The sequence below is a fragment of the Sciurus carolinensis genome, chromosome 7 (genome assembly GCF_902686445.1).
Source record: "Sciurus carolinensis chromosome 7, mSciCar1.2, whole genome shotgun sequence".
In the NCBI taxonomy this organism is placed as follows: Eukaryota; Metazoa; Chordata; class Mammalia; order Rodentia; family Sciuridae; genus Sciurus; species Sciurus carolinensis.
The window spans coordinates 21238054-21250768 of NC_062219.1; the positions used below are offsets into that span (position 1 = coordinate 21238054).

Below are 12715 nucleotides of genomic sequence, written 5' to 3' on the forward strand. Positions count from 1 at the left end.
GCCTTTGTGCTTCATCTGCCCCAGAGAGCAGGACAGATCACAACCTCACTTCTCTTCCTCTGTTCAAAGACCAACACCTTTGTGGCATTTTCCCAACCTTGTCCACATAAGAATCACCTCTGCTGTACTCTCCCGTCCTCCCCTCTCTCCGTGACATTGCTCTATTTTTTTCATGGCACTTATTACCATGGGACACATTACTTCTTGTTGCCTATTTGTCTAATGCTCTTCTCTTACGACTCACAACCAGGTGAGAACTTGGCTTTGTACATTACTGATCCACCAGTGACTAGAATAGTGCCTGGTGCATATGAGGCACTCAATAAATAATTGATGAATAAACGAGCCAACATCATTATCATCTTTATTACTTAAATGAGGGACTAAGAGCTTGAAGCACAGCAAGTGCATGCGGTGCTCTAAGATAAGAGTGAAATACAGCCCAAAGCCAGGCAGCCTTGCAGGGAGACAGGCATAACAAACAGCTGGAACTCACCGGGAAGGATGACATGTGCTTTATGTGCTAAGGCCAAGGTTACCTGAGGAAAATCATTTCCTACCTCAAAATTTGAGTTTCAATCAAAGGTAGCACATGATCGTAAGCAGCTTTTATACCAAGCAGAGCATTGCTATTCAAAGAGTTCTGTATTATTCTATTTTATCACTAATACCTGGGCCCACAAAAAGGGAATATGAATAATTAATAGGGGAGAAAGATGAAAAAAAGAAAGGAGAAAATGCGATTTTCTTAAATCAGTAATTTAAAATCTTCTTATTATTTTATATATCATACACCAACAATGACTTCCTTGCTCTTATCTTAGAGCTATTTCTCTATCATATTCTCTTTTCAAGTACAAAGAGAAAATATACTCAAATGGTCACTTTAATCAAAAGAATTCAAAATAAAATAAATTTCAAGGTCACAGCATTCATATTAGAGCAACTTATTAAATAGATGGTATCTTCCTTAAAAGAAGGAAGTGTTAGTGTTTGTCATTTTTCAACTGGGATAGAATTCTAATACCACATTAAAATGTGCAGATTTAGAATGAGAACTTGTACTGTATGTGAATAATAAAAAAAAATACAATAAAGCAGGGCGATATGCAATATGTGAGAAAATAGTATAAAGGATATTAAATATATTTATAGAAAACAGACATGGCAAAGAAGCTTTAAAATACAAGGATCTAAGCATGTGTAGGTTGAAGATAGCCTATCAGGTCTAATCTGAGTAGAAGTATAAACAGAAACAGTCATTTAGACAGAATAAAAATGTAATTGAAAGAAAAGTCTAAATTCAGAAAATAAAATATATAAAATGATTAAATATTATGGTGTTCATTTATTTTAAAATTTAATTCCACAGGCTGGAGGTGTGGCTCAGCATTAGAGTGCTTGTCTAGCGTGTGCCTGGCCCTGGTTTGATCCCCAGAATCCCCAGAAAAACAACAAACTTAGATCTATCCTATTGTTGTACTGCTTGCAGGTCCTTATTTTTTCACTTTCATTTCATATTGGTAAAGTACTTTGTGACATGTTTTGTCTCTAGGTAGGTAGGTTCTCTACCATGGAGCTACACTCCCAGACCTACTTTGTAATTCTTTATGACTCCATAACTGCAGGATTTAAGATTAGCATGTAGTTTAAAATGTTCCCAACATAATACATTACTATTCCAGAATCCATTAGAAAGTTGAATAAATTTCATGAGATGCTAAAAGCAATATCCTTTAGATACCTGTACTGTGTGTGTTTGTGTGTGTGTGTGTGTGTGTGGTGCTGGGGATCAAAGCCAGTCCTCACACATGCCAGGCTACACCCCACTCCAATACATGTACTGTTGAAAAATTTTTAGTTAAATGTAAAGAGACAACTTAATGTGAAACAAATGTAGCCAGTGAATGCAATTTAAATAAAATGCCTAAGTACTGACAATTAGAAGCAGAAGGGAGGGAAAAATCTTGTGATAAACAGTTCAATTTTTATATTTTTCTAGATTATATGAAGTATTTACTTCACTAAACTTAAAAAAAAAAAAAAAAAAAGAAGCCACAAACCTGCCAAGGATGGTCAACTTACTTTACAATGGTCATATTGGAGCTGTAAGGCTGCAACATCCCCTCCAAGAGGCATCTGTTTCTTAAGCTCTTCGTCTTTCATATTCAGCCATTTGATCAGTTCTTCTAAAGACGCCAGCAACCTGTTCCACTTCTCGGCACTGGCCTCCAAATGGGCCCTGTGGAGAGAGAACGCTGACCACATTAAGCAGTTTGAATTCCACTCACCAAATTATAAACCTTCCTTTAGCCTAATAATCTTATATGACCAAAAAATGTTCACTTAAAGAGAGAAAGAGAAACAGAGAGAGAAGAGGGAGGGAGGGAGAAAGAGAGAGGAGGGAGAGGGAGGGGGAGAGAGAAGGGGAGAGGGAGAGGGAGAAGGAGAGGGAGAGGGAGAGGGAGAGAGAGAGAGAGAGAGCAAGGAGAGAGAGAGGGAGGGAGATCTTTGTAGAAAAAAAAATTCCCGTAAGAAATATTTATTTTCTATAGTCTCTAAAGGATAGGTTGTTAATCTTTACCAAAATTTAAGACATTTACCTTTATATCACAAAGGCAAGAATATGAGCCTTTCAGGTAGGATGTTCATGACTTAATGCAAAATTAGAGACCAAGTGTTGGTAGTTTAGATATCATATATTTATAGTATATATACACGGCCAAATTTTTTTCTCATCTTATTTATATATAAGGAAGGAGGAAGATAAGTATACGCATATAAAATGTTTAGAGAGGTACATACCAAATGTGGCTACCACTGAGAACAAAGTAAACACCCATTTTTTTATATATATTTTGTATCATCTGAGTATTTATAATAGGTCCATAACCTTTTTCTATTCAAAAGGGAAAAAAAAAGCAAAAACGGACTAATCTTTGGGACGGAAAACCACTAATGCCTTAACTTCTCTTACAACCATATGTATTACTGCAAGCAGAACATTATCAACATTCACTTCAAATTATTGCAAAGCAGTAAGGCATTGCTTGGCCAGGATACCATTTCACTTAAGCCTGACTGATATCCACTGACAAATGACCATTGTATAAAGAGAACTGAGCAAAAAGCATTATTACAGTAATTTAAACTCTTAAAGGTGAGATTTTTGTTTCAATAATTTCTGTTTTTAGCACAGAAATGCACCCTCAGATTCTTTAAGAACTTTATAACCAGGGATATATGATTATGTGATTCAGGTTCCAACATGAGCAAAAGCCCTTCAGAATCAAAGTGTAAAATCACAAATTCCTCCCTGCTCTTCTTAGGACTCTGGAGAAAGTCCAAGTATCCAGTCTTAAACCTACAGGTGAGCTAGAGTTGAAAATATGGATCAGTCAGAAAAAACTCCAAAGACTCAAGGAATGGGACTTTCCTCAGTCCTGCAGTAGCCCGGTGGACAACCTTGTATGTGGACCCACATGGCCTTGATTGTCCATGATCTTTCAGGTTAGAGGGGCAAGGCCGATTACAGACAGACTGCACAACAGCTTACAAAGACTGACTACCTCCAAGCCCACTCACGTGGGACGACAGCTACAAGGAACCTCTGCTGGCCATGCTTCATATCCTCTCATATCACAACCCGCACCTTGACGTGTGCATTATGATCCCCACCTCCATAAATCTGCTCCTTTACTGAATGAGATGGAGCCAACCAACCAGCATAGAAACTACTGTCTAGCAGACTTCTCCATGATTTCCTTTTTGCACACCTGATCTTGAGCCTCTGTCTCAAAGCTAACAGCTCCGTTACAGTCAATTCAAACAAATATACCCTCACTGATCACATGATATGATGTTCCCAGCAATAAATGGTCAACAATATAAGTCTCTGCTAAAAAGTTCATAATGTTTTCAGAAGAACAAATAGAAATCTATCACCTCTAGAACATCTAGCCCATCTCTAATGGATAAAATAATAACTGTAGTCAAGCAACCAATATGCTTAGCTAAAGGAAGAAATTAGAGGCCTGCATATCCTTTAAAATACCATGAACTGGCACTCAGATACAGTACACACAGAAGGCCAATTATCTTGTAGTCCATTCATAGTGCCACCAGCAGCTAGCAAATAGAAAGCAAACTATTCAAACTCTAAAGTTCTATGTCTTGTTCAAAGAGGCCAGGTATGACATAAGAAATAATTCTGTAATGCAGAAAGCAGTTCAAAGCATTTTATAATTCCCTAAAAATTGTATGATTAGAAATTTATTTTATTTTCTTGTATTTACTATCATTTCTGTTTGTTCCACAAGTGTCATTACTGACCACACTTTACAAAACTATGCTTCAACAAGGTCCCCATTCTGCTTTAGCTCCAGTTCTTCTGTGTTCCCATTGATCAATTTTAGGCCAAATATGTAATTACCTTGCCCTGGTAAACAAGAATTTCGCTTATCACAGAGCATGATTAAATAATTTCAATTACATTAATTGAAAACTCTCTGCAGTTTTAAGCCATTTTGAAACAAGAACATATGGCTGAGATGCTGCAATTTCTTTCTTATATTTTTAAAAGCAAACAACAGCTAGGGGGAGGCTGAGGCAGGAGGATCATGAGTTCAAAGCCAGTCTCAGCAAAAGTGAGGTGCTAAGCAACTCAGTGAGACCCTGTCTCTAAATAAAATAAAAAATACAGCTGTGGATGTGGCTCAGTGGTTGAGTGCCTCTGAGTTCAATCCCTGGTACCTCAGTCCCCCCCAAAATAAAAGAGAGCTAAAAAATTCGAGATCCTCAGATCAAGAAGTGCTTGAGTGTCGCTATGCACAAAATCACTTATTCACAGATCCTGAACTGTTACTCACATTTGATCTTGTGTCTTCAGTATCTCAAGTTTAACTTGTTAATCAATAACTAAGCCACACATTATATTCCTTTGAAATCCAGTTTCACGCCTACACTGAAGAGTGCACAAATGTCTTTTCCAATGCAATTAACTCTTCTGACTACACAGAAATAATGGAATTGATCATCGAACCTTGTGGCATTCAGCACCTGAAGCGCCATCTATAAATATGAAGGCAATATATTTTAAAAGAGATGCTGAAGTGGCCTTGAAATAAAGAAGAAAACATTGGTGTATGTGCTTCTCTGCATCTTTACCTTCCCATAGTAAAAAGCAAACTCATCTGGAAGAATCTTCGCCTGGCAAATCTGCCGTGGCTATTTTCCGATAGAGTCTGCCTTCGTGTTTAGTGGATTACAACCATATGCCCAAATAAGCGTGTGCTTCCGCAGGAGCCTTCGGTGTTCCGGTGGCATTTTAATTCTTTCATCTTCAGAGATGAAAGCCTTTTCATGGGCAGTGGGTCGAATGCTTTGTAAGAAGAAACCTTAAATTTGTGTTGGGTTTAGCTATACTTTCTGAATGTTACTATAAACATTTTAAAATGCAAACCTCCCAAGACTACAGATAACAAGTCATCAATCATGTTTTCAGAATACTTATTTAAAACATTGATTTATCTCATACCTATCTGGGGGAACTCACATTTTTAAATAATTGACTTTTCCTAACTTCCCTGCTGCAGTTTATCCTTTGGGTACTGGGTGTACCCAAAGCAATGGATATTTATATACATGTATCCATTAAACTACATTTAAGTGAATAGTTATTAAAAAATAATGCAAAATCTTGTTGGAAGATAATTTTTCATAAAAATAGCACTTCACACATTTACATAGAGTAGAAACAGATCCACAAAGGGAATTATAACAATATCTGTTTTAAATCTCAAAAGTTGCCACTTTTCAAAGAAACTGTATCTTCAAAGAAGTAATTATTCCTTCTTCTCCAGTAGACAGACACAAAAAGAAATAGTGTGAGCCATGAGGGAGTGAGTGGGGAAGGGCATTTGTTAAAAGGAAATAGTTTTTCATGCATTCAGTACATATATTTATGGAGTGTCCACTCTGCTATCAGGCATGTTTCCGGACCAGAAAGCCAGGCTGTCAAAGGTCTAGGGTGAAGAGCCCAGTGAACAAACATACTCCAAAGTAGGAAACCTGGTAACAGCATCAGGAGGAACTGTGGATCAGAAAAGGAGGAACTTCCTTAGAAAGCGGTGTGAGAATTTGGCATACAAAGTCCAAGCCCTTTTGCACACGGCTCTTGTCATAGGCAACACTTAAGAGGGCAGAGATAACCTGCTGATATATCTGTAAACAAGTAGAGATACATCTGGAAAGTAGGTTGACCCAAGAATATAACGACCCATGTTAACAGGAGACAAAGACATAGTATTTACTATTATGTAAGGACTGCACAGAATTAAACCCGACGCTTTGCTACAGATTTAATTTCTTTTTGGTTTGGGGTAAACCTCACATATTATAAATTAGGTAGCAGTATAAGAAAATACCTTAATTAATTCAAGAAAAATAGGTAACATTAAAAGAGGATTATTCCTGTTCCCAGAAGGGAATTAAGACCTACCAGGGGCGGGAAAAGGCAAGTCTTAGGAATTCAGTGTGGGCTGAAAAGAAGACAAAGCTGTCTCCTGATGTGATGTCTGTCAGCAGCATGTGACCATTTCAACTTAGGCTAAGTAAAATTAATAAAATTTGATATTCGGTTCACCAGTTGCACTCGGCACATTTAAAGTGCTCAGTGTGTCACATGTGACTCGTGGATACTGCGCTGACCACAGTAGATACAGAGCATTTCAGTCCTCACAGAAAATTCTACTGTAAAGTACTGCACCAGAGAAAAAGAGAGCAGTGGACTCTCCCTCTATTACAGCTGGGAAAAGGGAATTCTAGTAATTTTATAACATGGTTAACAAAATCAACTCTCTAAGGCCCAAAGTGGTGACGATGACGTTGAAAAACGTGATAGCATTAGATGTAAATGATGATGTTAAAGGTTAATCGTCTTTAAGGGCTTTTAAAAAGATGCCTTGCATTTTTAAGAGGCTCATAAAAGAAAGGGAAGATAGAATTTTATCTTTGAACTCTGTTTTCATTAGATTTGACAACTTCACTGGCCTTTGAAATCCTAAGTTAATAAGGATCTATATTAAACATCATTAAGCTGATAAGTGGATATTTAATTAACATAATCTGACATTAAATAAATTTAACATAAAATTCAAACCATGTCATTCCTTGTCCTGAGTTTATTAGTATATTTCCAATTCACATTTTTCCAGTGGGTATAAAATACCCTCAAAGTCCCTAAGAGCCTATCTTCTAGCTGAAGTTATAAACCTTTATGTATCTCCTCTTACACTAATGTAAGTGAAATATATAATTGCATGTATTGTTTTTAGATTGCTAAAAAATATTTGGCACACTGGATTTCAGTATTTAAAAAGTTCAGTTGCAATCATCCAAAGAAACGAAAAAGTCCTATTTTAGATAGTAAGCCACATGCCATTACATTGACCACACCGCCATGGTCAAAAGAGGTAATGCCTGCCAAGCACTTAGAATCGATCTCACATGTAAATATTCAATAAATATTAGCAGATATTCTCTTTCCTAAAAATGGTAATAAATTAGAGCAAATGCCCCTGCCATGACAATATCTGCCTCAGCACAATCAAACATAATTTGAAATACAGAACCTGGGAGTGTCACACACACCAAGGAGCAGCAGGGGCATCCGTCGGATGGCCTCATCCTCAGAAAAGAATGAAGCAACACTTCCTGTAGAGAGGAACATTGGAGCTAAAGAGGAATAAAATTTTTAAAATAGGCAAGGTGATGAATATGATTAAAAAATCATTCAGAATCTCAATACCAACTAGAAGTAGAAATTGTCAAGTTAGAGCAGGAAAAAATGCTAAGATTTCTTACTTTCTAGGGCAACACTAAGCAGCCCAAGATAAAGAGCAGGGGACAGAAAGGATCTGGGCATCATCTGGTGTCAGAGATGGGAAAAATAGAATTACAAGCAGGACTAGGTATTCAAGGTCCTGACTTCACTAAAATGTCTTAGAGTGAACTCCAGCTGGGCAGAAGGCGTTGGTGGAGTTTGAAATGAGGAAAGTTCAAGCTAGGAGAGATTAGAAGAAAGATGGGCGGGACTGAGGGAGGCGGGTGGAGCTCTGTGGTAGAGTCCTGGCCTAGCAAGCGAGAGGCCCTGGGTTCCATCCTGGGCACCACAAAAACAACAAAAAACACACACACACGAAGATGGACAGGTTCAGGAAGAAGGGAAAAGTAAAAAGAAAGCTAAGAATTCCATAGTTGAAAATATTGGAAGATGCACGATTTTAAATAATTTATAGATAGATGGAATATGGCAAATTAATTATGCACACACATACACATACACACACTGGATAAAATTATAAGGGTAGATAATAGTAGATAAATGGTCCTGGTATTGAATAAGCTAATGGAGAAGGGCGCCTCTCTGGAGAGGGCCCATCGTTTTAATGTGAAGGAGAGTGCTTCACTGATGTTAGTGTAAACAATTCTGTTTTGATACAGTAGAGGTCTCTTCTGTAATAGGACAACCAATCACTTGCAGGTGGAAATAGTGAAATAAATAAAATGTGTGCTCTGGAGAACGGCCTGCCCTTGGTCTCCTGGAAACTGTTTCAAGGATGCCAAGATGACTCGGGGATGGTAGCTGAGTCTCAAGATGGTCAGTTCTAACAGAATAGGGAGGGATGAAGGCTTCTGAAGATAAAGTAAAGAGAAGCTTGGAAATTAATACACAAAAGTAATCCGTATGGACATTACTAGGAATGACAGGTGGCAAAAGGATAGAGAGTAAAAAAGGTAAGTAGGATATTTGAAGCAAGAAGCCGTGTACACGAATGCCCCCCTATCCATGAGGAGGAAGCAGGAGGAAGACGATGAAAGGGTGGGAAATCGGATGCGCCCACTAAGAGGCTGCTGAGAGGCCAAGAGGCAGCAGCCGCAAGCTTCCGGCTCCCCTCTCATCCCTGTGGGAAGGGATGAGAACCTGCCAGGCCCAGTTCATGGCATGCATTCTGGGGTCTGATGTCCACAGTGGTTAAGTACTTAGGATGTTCCCATTGGCTTTTAGGTGAGGAAAATGGGGAAATTAACCACTAATAAGGAGTCTTTCCAACTAAAGCGGATAATCAGGAAAAATGGCAACTTTCAATTAATTACAGGGGAAAGTGATAAACAAGTTTACAGAAAGATTAGCGACAGGAGAATCTGGTCATAGTAGAACCTGGTGTATGAAGTAGGTTTGGCTTTAAGGACCCAAAGGAAATAGCAGAGGAGCAGAGTGAGAACTTTTCCCCCCTCTGTGGGAAGGGATTTTTCTCACTAAACACACTCTGGCCTCTTCTCCACTTCTTTACTCACTCAGTCCTGCTGGAGGTAGTGAAAAATATGCTCTGCAAACACAGGAAGAACGAACAGATGTGCTCGGCTCACCCTGTCCTTTCCTCCTGAGAACAGGTCCGCAGACTTCTTTTCTACTCTTCCTTGTGGGGTGTTGCACTTGGGAAGCTACCTTGGCTGTGACTGCTGAGGATTCTGCATCAGCAACAGCTCTGCTCAGCTCTCACCCTGAGATCTGAGTATCCTGAGTATCCTGAGTACCCTAAGGAGTGAGATACTCCTCAACCTGCCTCTGCCCGTCATGTCCCTGTATTAGGGTTCTCACTGGGGCATACTATTCTTTCGTGTTTGTTTGGAATCCAACCAGGAGAGAGGGAAGTTACTTCATGTGCACCTCCTTGATAATTCCTAACATTAGTAACTAAGATAAAAAAGATGGTAGGGAGAATTTCTATGTCTTTTGAATTAACTAGAGCAGAGTGAAGTGGTGATCAATGAGAATAATAATAGCTAACAATTAGGGGGCACTTACCATGTGTCCCTGCTGCAGGCACCTGAGAGAGGCTGATTAAAGGAAATACACAGGGAAGTCCTACAAGGCAGTTACTCCTGATTCACCTATGAGGAAACTGAGGCACATACGGGTTCATAAGCTGCCCAGGATGGCACAATTGCTCAAGGGCAAAGCCAGCGTTAGAAGGCACAGTCAGGCTAGCTTCAGAGCAGAACACCATCAGACGCTCTCCTGTGTCACTTCTTTCTGAGCTGTGCTGTCTATATGCTGAGAAATAACAAGCCATCTTTTCCCTTATAAATATCAAAATAATCATGAATATGTTCATGTAATTAATTTTTCCATTTTTTAGGTAAAAATGAAGAATAAATCATTCACTTTGTTAGCTAAACATATCTAATCCTTGTGAAAGCACAGGCAGGTCAATATAGACACAGATGATGGCCCCCAGCAGTTACACGCTGGAGACCGTATTTTAATGATAAGGTAACCGCAATTGTTTTTCTCTCCTCAGTTCTCTCTCTCTACTCCACCGCTTCTGGTTCTATCTCTTCAACCTTCTGCAATCAGGTTTCTACCTCAATTAAAAACCTGCCCTGCCAAATTGCTCCTGGACTCTGCAGCTCTGATCTACTCTACTTCTTTAAGCAACTGACCCTGTGACCTCTACCCTTCTCTGAGATCCCCTCCTCCCGGGGCATGTGACAGTCCTGTCTCCTGCCGCACCCTCTTCCAGGACAGGCACTTCACTTCCTCTCTGCCTTCCCTTTCCTTCACCCCTTCCTCACATATCAGGGTTTCTTTGTTTTGCCCTCTTTTAGTGTTTCACTCTTTTGGATAATTAACTCACAATAATTACCTGCCACCTCTATCTGGACTCGACCCCACTATCCCATTTGTTTTCTTTTCCAACACGTCTCCTTTGAAAAGAAGATAACCTGACTTGGGAGACTGAGGCAGCAGGATCTTGAGTTTGAGGTCAGTCTCAGCAACTTAGTGAAACTGTTTCAAAAATAGTAAAAAAATAAAAGGGTGGGGGCTGGGGGTGTAGCTCAGTGGTAAAGCATCCCTGGCTTCAATCCCAGTGAAGAAGAGAGGAGGAAGAGGAGGAGGAGGAAGAAGGGGAGAGAGGGGGAAGGGGAGGAGGAGGAGGAGGAGGAAGAAGAAGGAAGAAGAAAGAAGAAAAGCAGATATCCGAGCATGCAAACTGAATTCTATGCACTCTTTCTTCACTTTCCAAGATGCTAAAAGGGTCATTAGCAGGTCTCCCACCACACTCACCCCCCACCCCCGTCTTCAGAACCAGGTTTATTCAATACATGCTCAATAGTTGTGTGAGAGGGATCTTTCCAAAGCTTGAAACAAATTCTGTTGCCTAAATGGCTCCAATTCCATCACCAGTGGAAAGGAGCCTGATATACCCAGGGGTTCCATGATTGGTCTGTCACCCCTCTCCACCATTTCTCTAGCCACACTCTCTCCCCCACCAGACCAGCAGCAAATTCTCTCAGCCAGACTACACTTCTTAGTTTTTATGGAAGAATTGTTTTTTCAAATCATCTGTTCAGTTGCCCTTCACCAGTCCTTACTCAGTCTGTCTGGGGAATAATTAAGTCATTGGGAATCACCTCTTATGAAGCCTCTGATTGTCATCTGAAGTGAGAAGTAAGATGACACTCTCCCCTTTGGGCTTTACCTTCACCAAACAGATGAAAGAGTCCCTAGGGACAGGATTTCATTTTATTTATGATTAATGGTGCCTTAAACATAGAATTAAGTTTGTATTAAATGCTTGAATAAGTGCCCGAATCTCCTGAAGTGGGTTATCAGGCTAAATATCGTTCTAATTTATTATCACATTGATTCATTACCATATTTTACGGGAACTTCTGATCTGTGTTGATGCAGAAGTCTACCAAACAAGCATACAATATTCTCCAGCTTCTAAAATAGCTGCTTTACTTATTAGTTAATATTCCAACTGTAGTTTATGAACTCTTCTTTTCAGATTAGAAACCATGTGACTTGATAGCCTTAGGCAAGAGCTGCCAAGAAAGACCCACAATTTCTTGAACCATAACTTTCCACTCGGAATGACCGTTCATGATGTAGGCTGCCATTCAATCCTTCTCACTAAAGAATTCATCCTTTGAACTCTCAAAATTCCAGCACTGTGTACAGTCTTCACCAGAACCTATCCATGGCTTTCAGCTTATTAGTCTAGATGTTGATTTTGCTAGATCCTCAATAAATCCTCATTTTAAATATTTTATGTTTTTATAAGGCATAGAAAGTTACAACAAAATGGATCTAGTCAGTTGAAAATTCAAGTCTTATTCAAGTTGAGTTTCTCAATAATAGCATTCTCTAATTTCCCCCTTATTAAAAAAAATATTTGGATGATGCTGATAATTTTTAGAGGGACCTTCAGACAGGAGTCCATACCATGATCCCTTTCTTTCAGTACAAGAGGAAATGCAAAGTCTCCACAGCAAGCCCCAGAAGAACAAATACCTTTTGGAGCATCTTATGAGAATGAAATTTGTAAGAAAATCATTCATAATATGTAATCATTGAGGATTTCTGCTCTCTATGAAGTCATTACATGATATTCTAAAACCGGCTGAAGCAGACCCACTGACCCAACCTTGTGCATGAAAAAATAAGATAGATCCTACATTGAATAGGCCCTAAGTAGATTAAGAAACAATCAAATCTTCTCATTCAGTCTTTGCAACAATATTGTGGGTTAAATATTTATATCTTAATTTTGTAAAGTTTAGAGGGATAAATTTGCCTAAGATCAGAGAATAAAAAGTAAAGTCAAAGAGTCCAGTTCAATAGCCTGTAATCCCAGCTATTCAG

The 12715-nt window shown here is 39.1% G+C and overlaps 1 protein-coding gene across 8 annotated transcripts in view; it reads right to left on the minus strand.

The window, feature by feature from the left end:
• Positions 1-12715, minus strand: part of Utrn (utrophin) — a 517740-nt gene that overhangs the window by 135621 nt on the left and 369404 nt on the right. For all 8 annotated transcript variants that reach the window (XM_047558901.1, XM_047558897.1, XM_047558902.1 and 5 more), the window contains one exon: positions 2086-2242. In XM_047558901.1, the coding sequence (XP_047414857.1) occupies positions 2086-2242 (157 nt within the window). The remainder of the gene's footprint in view (positions 1-2085; positions 2243-12715) is intronic.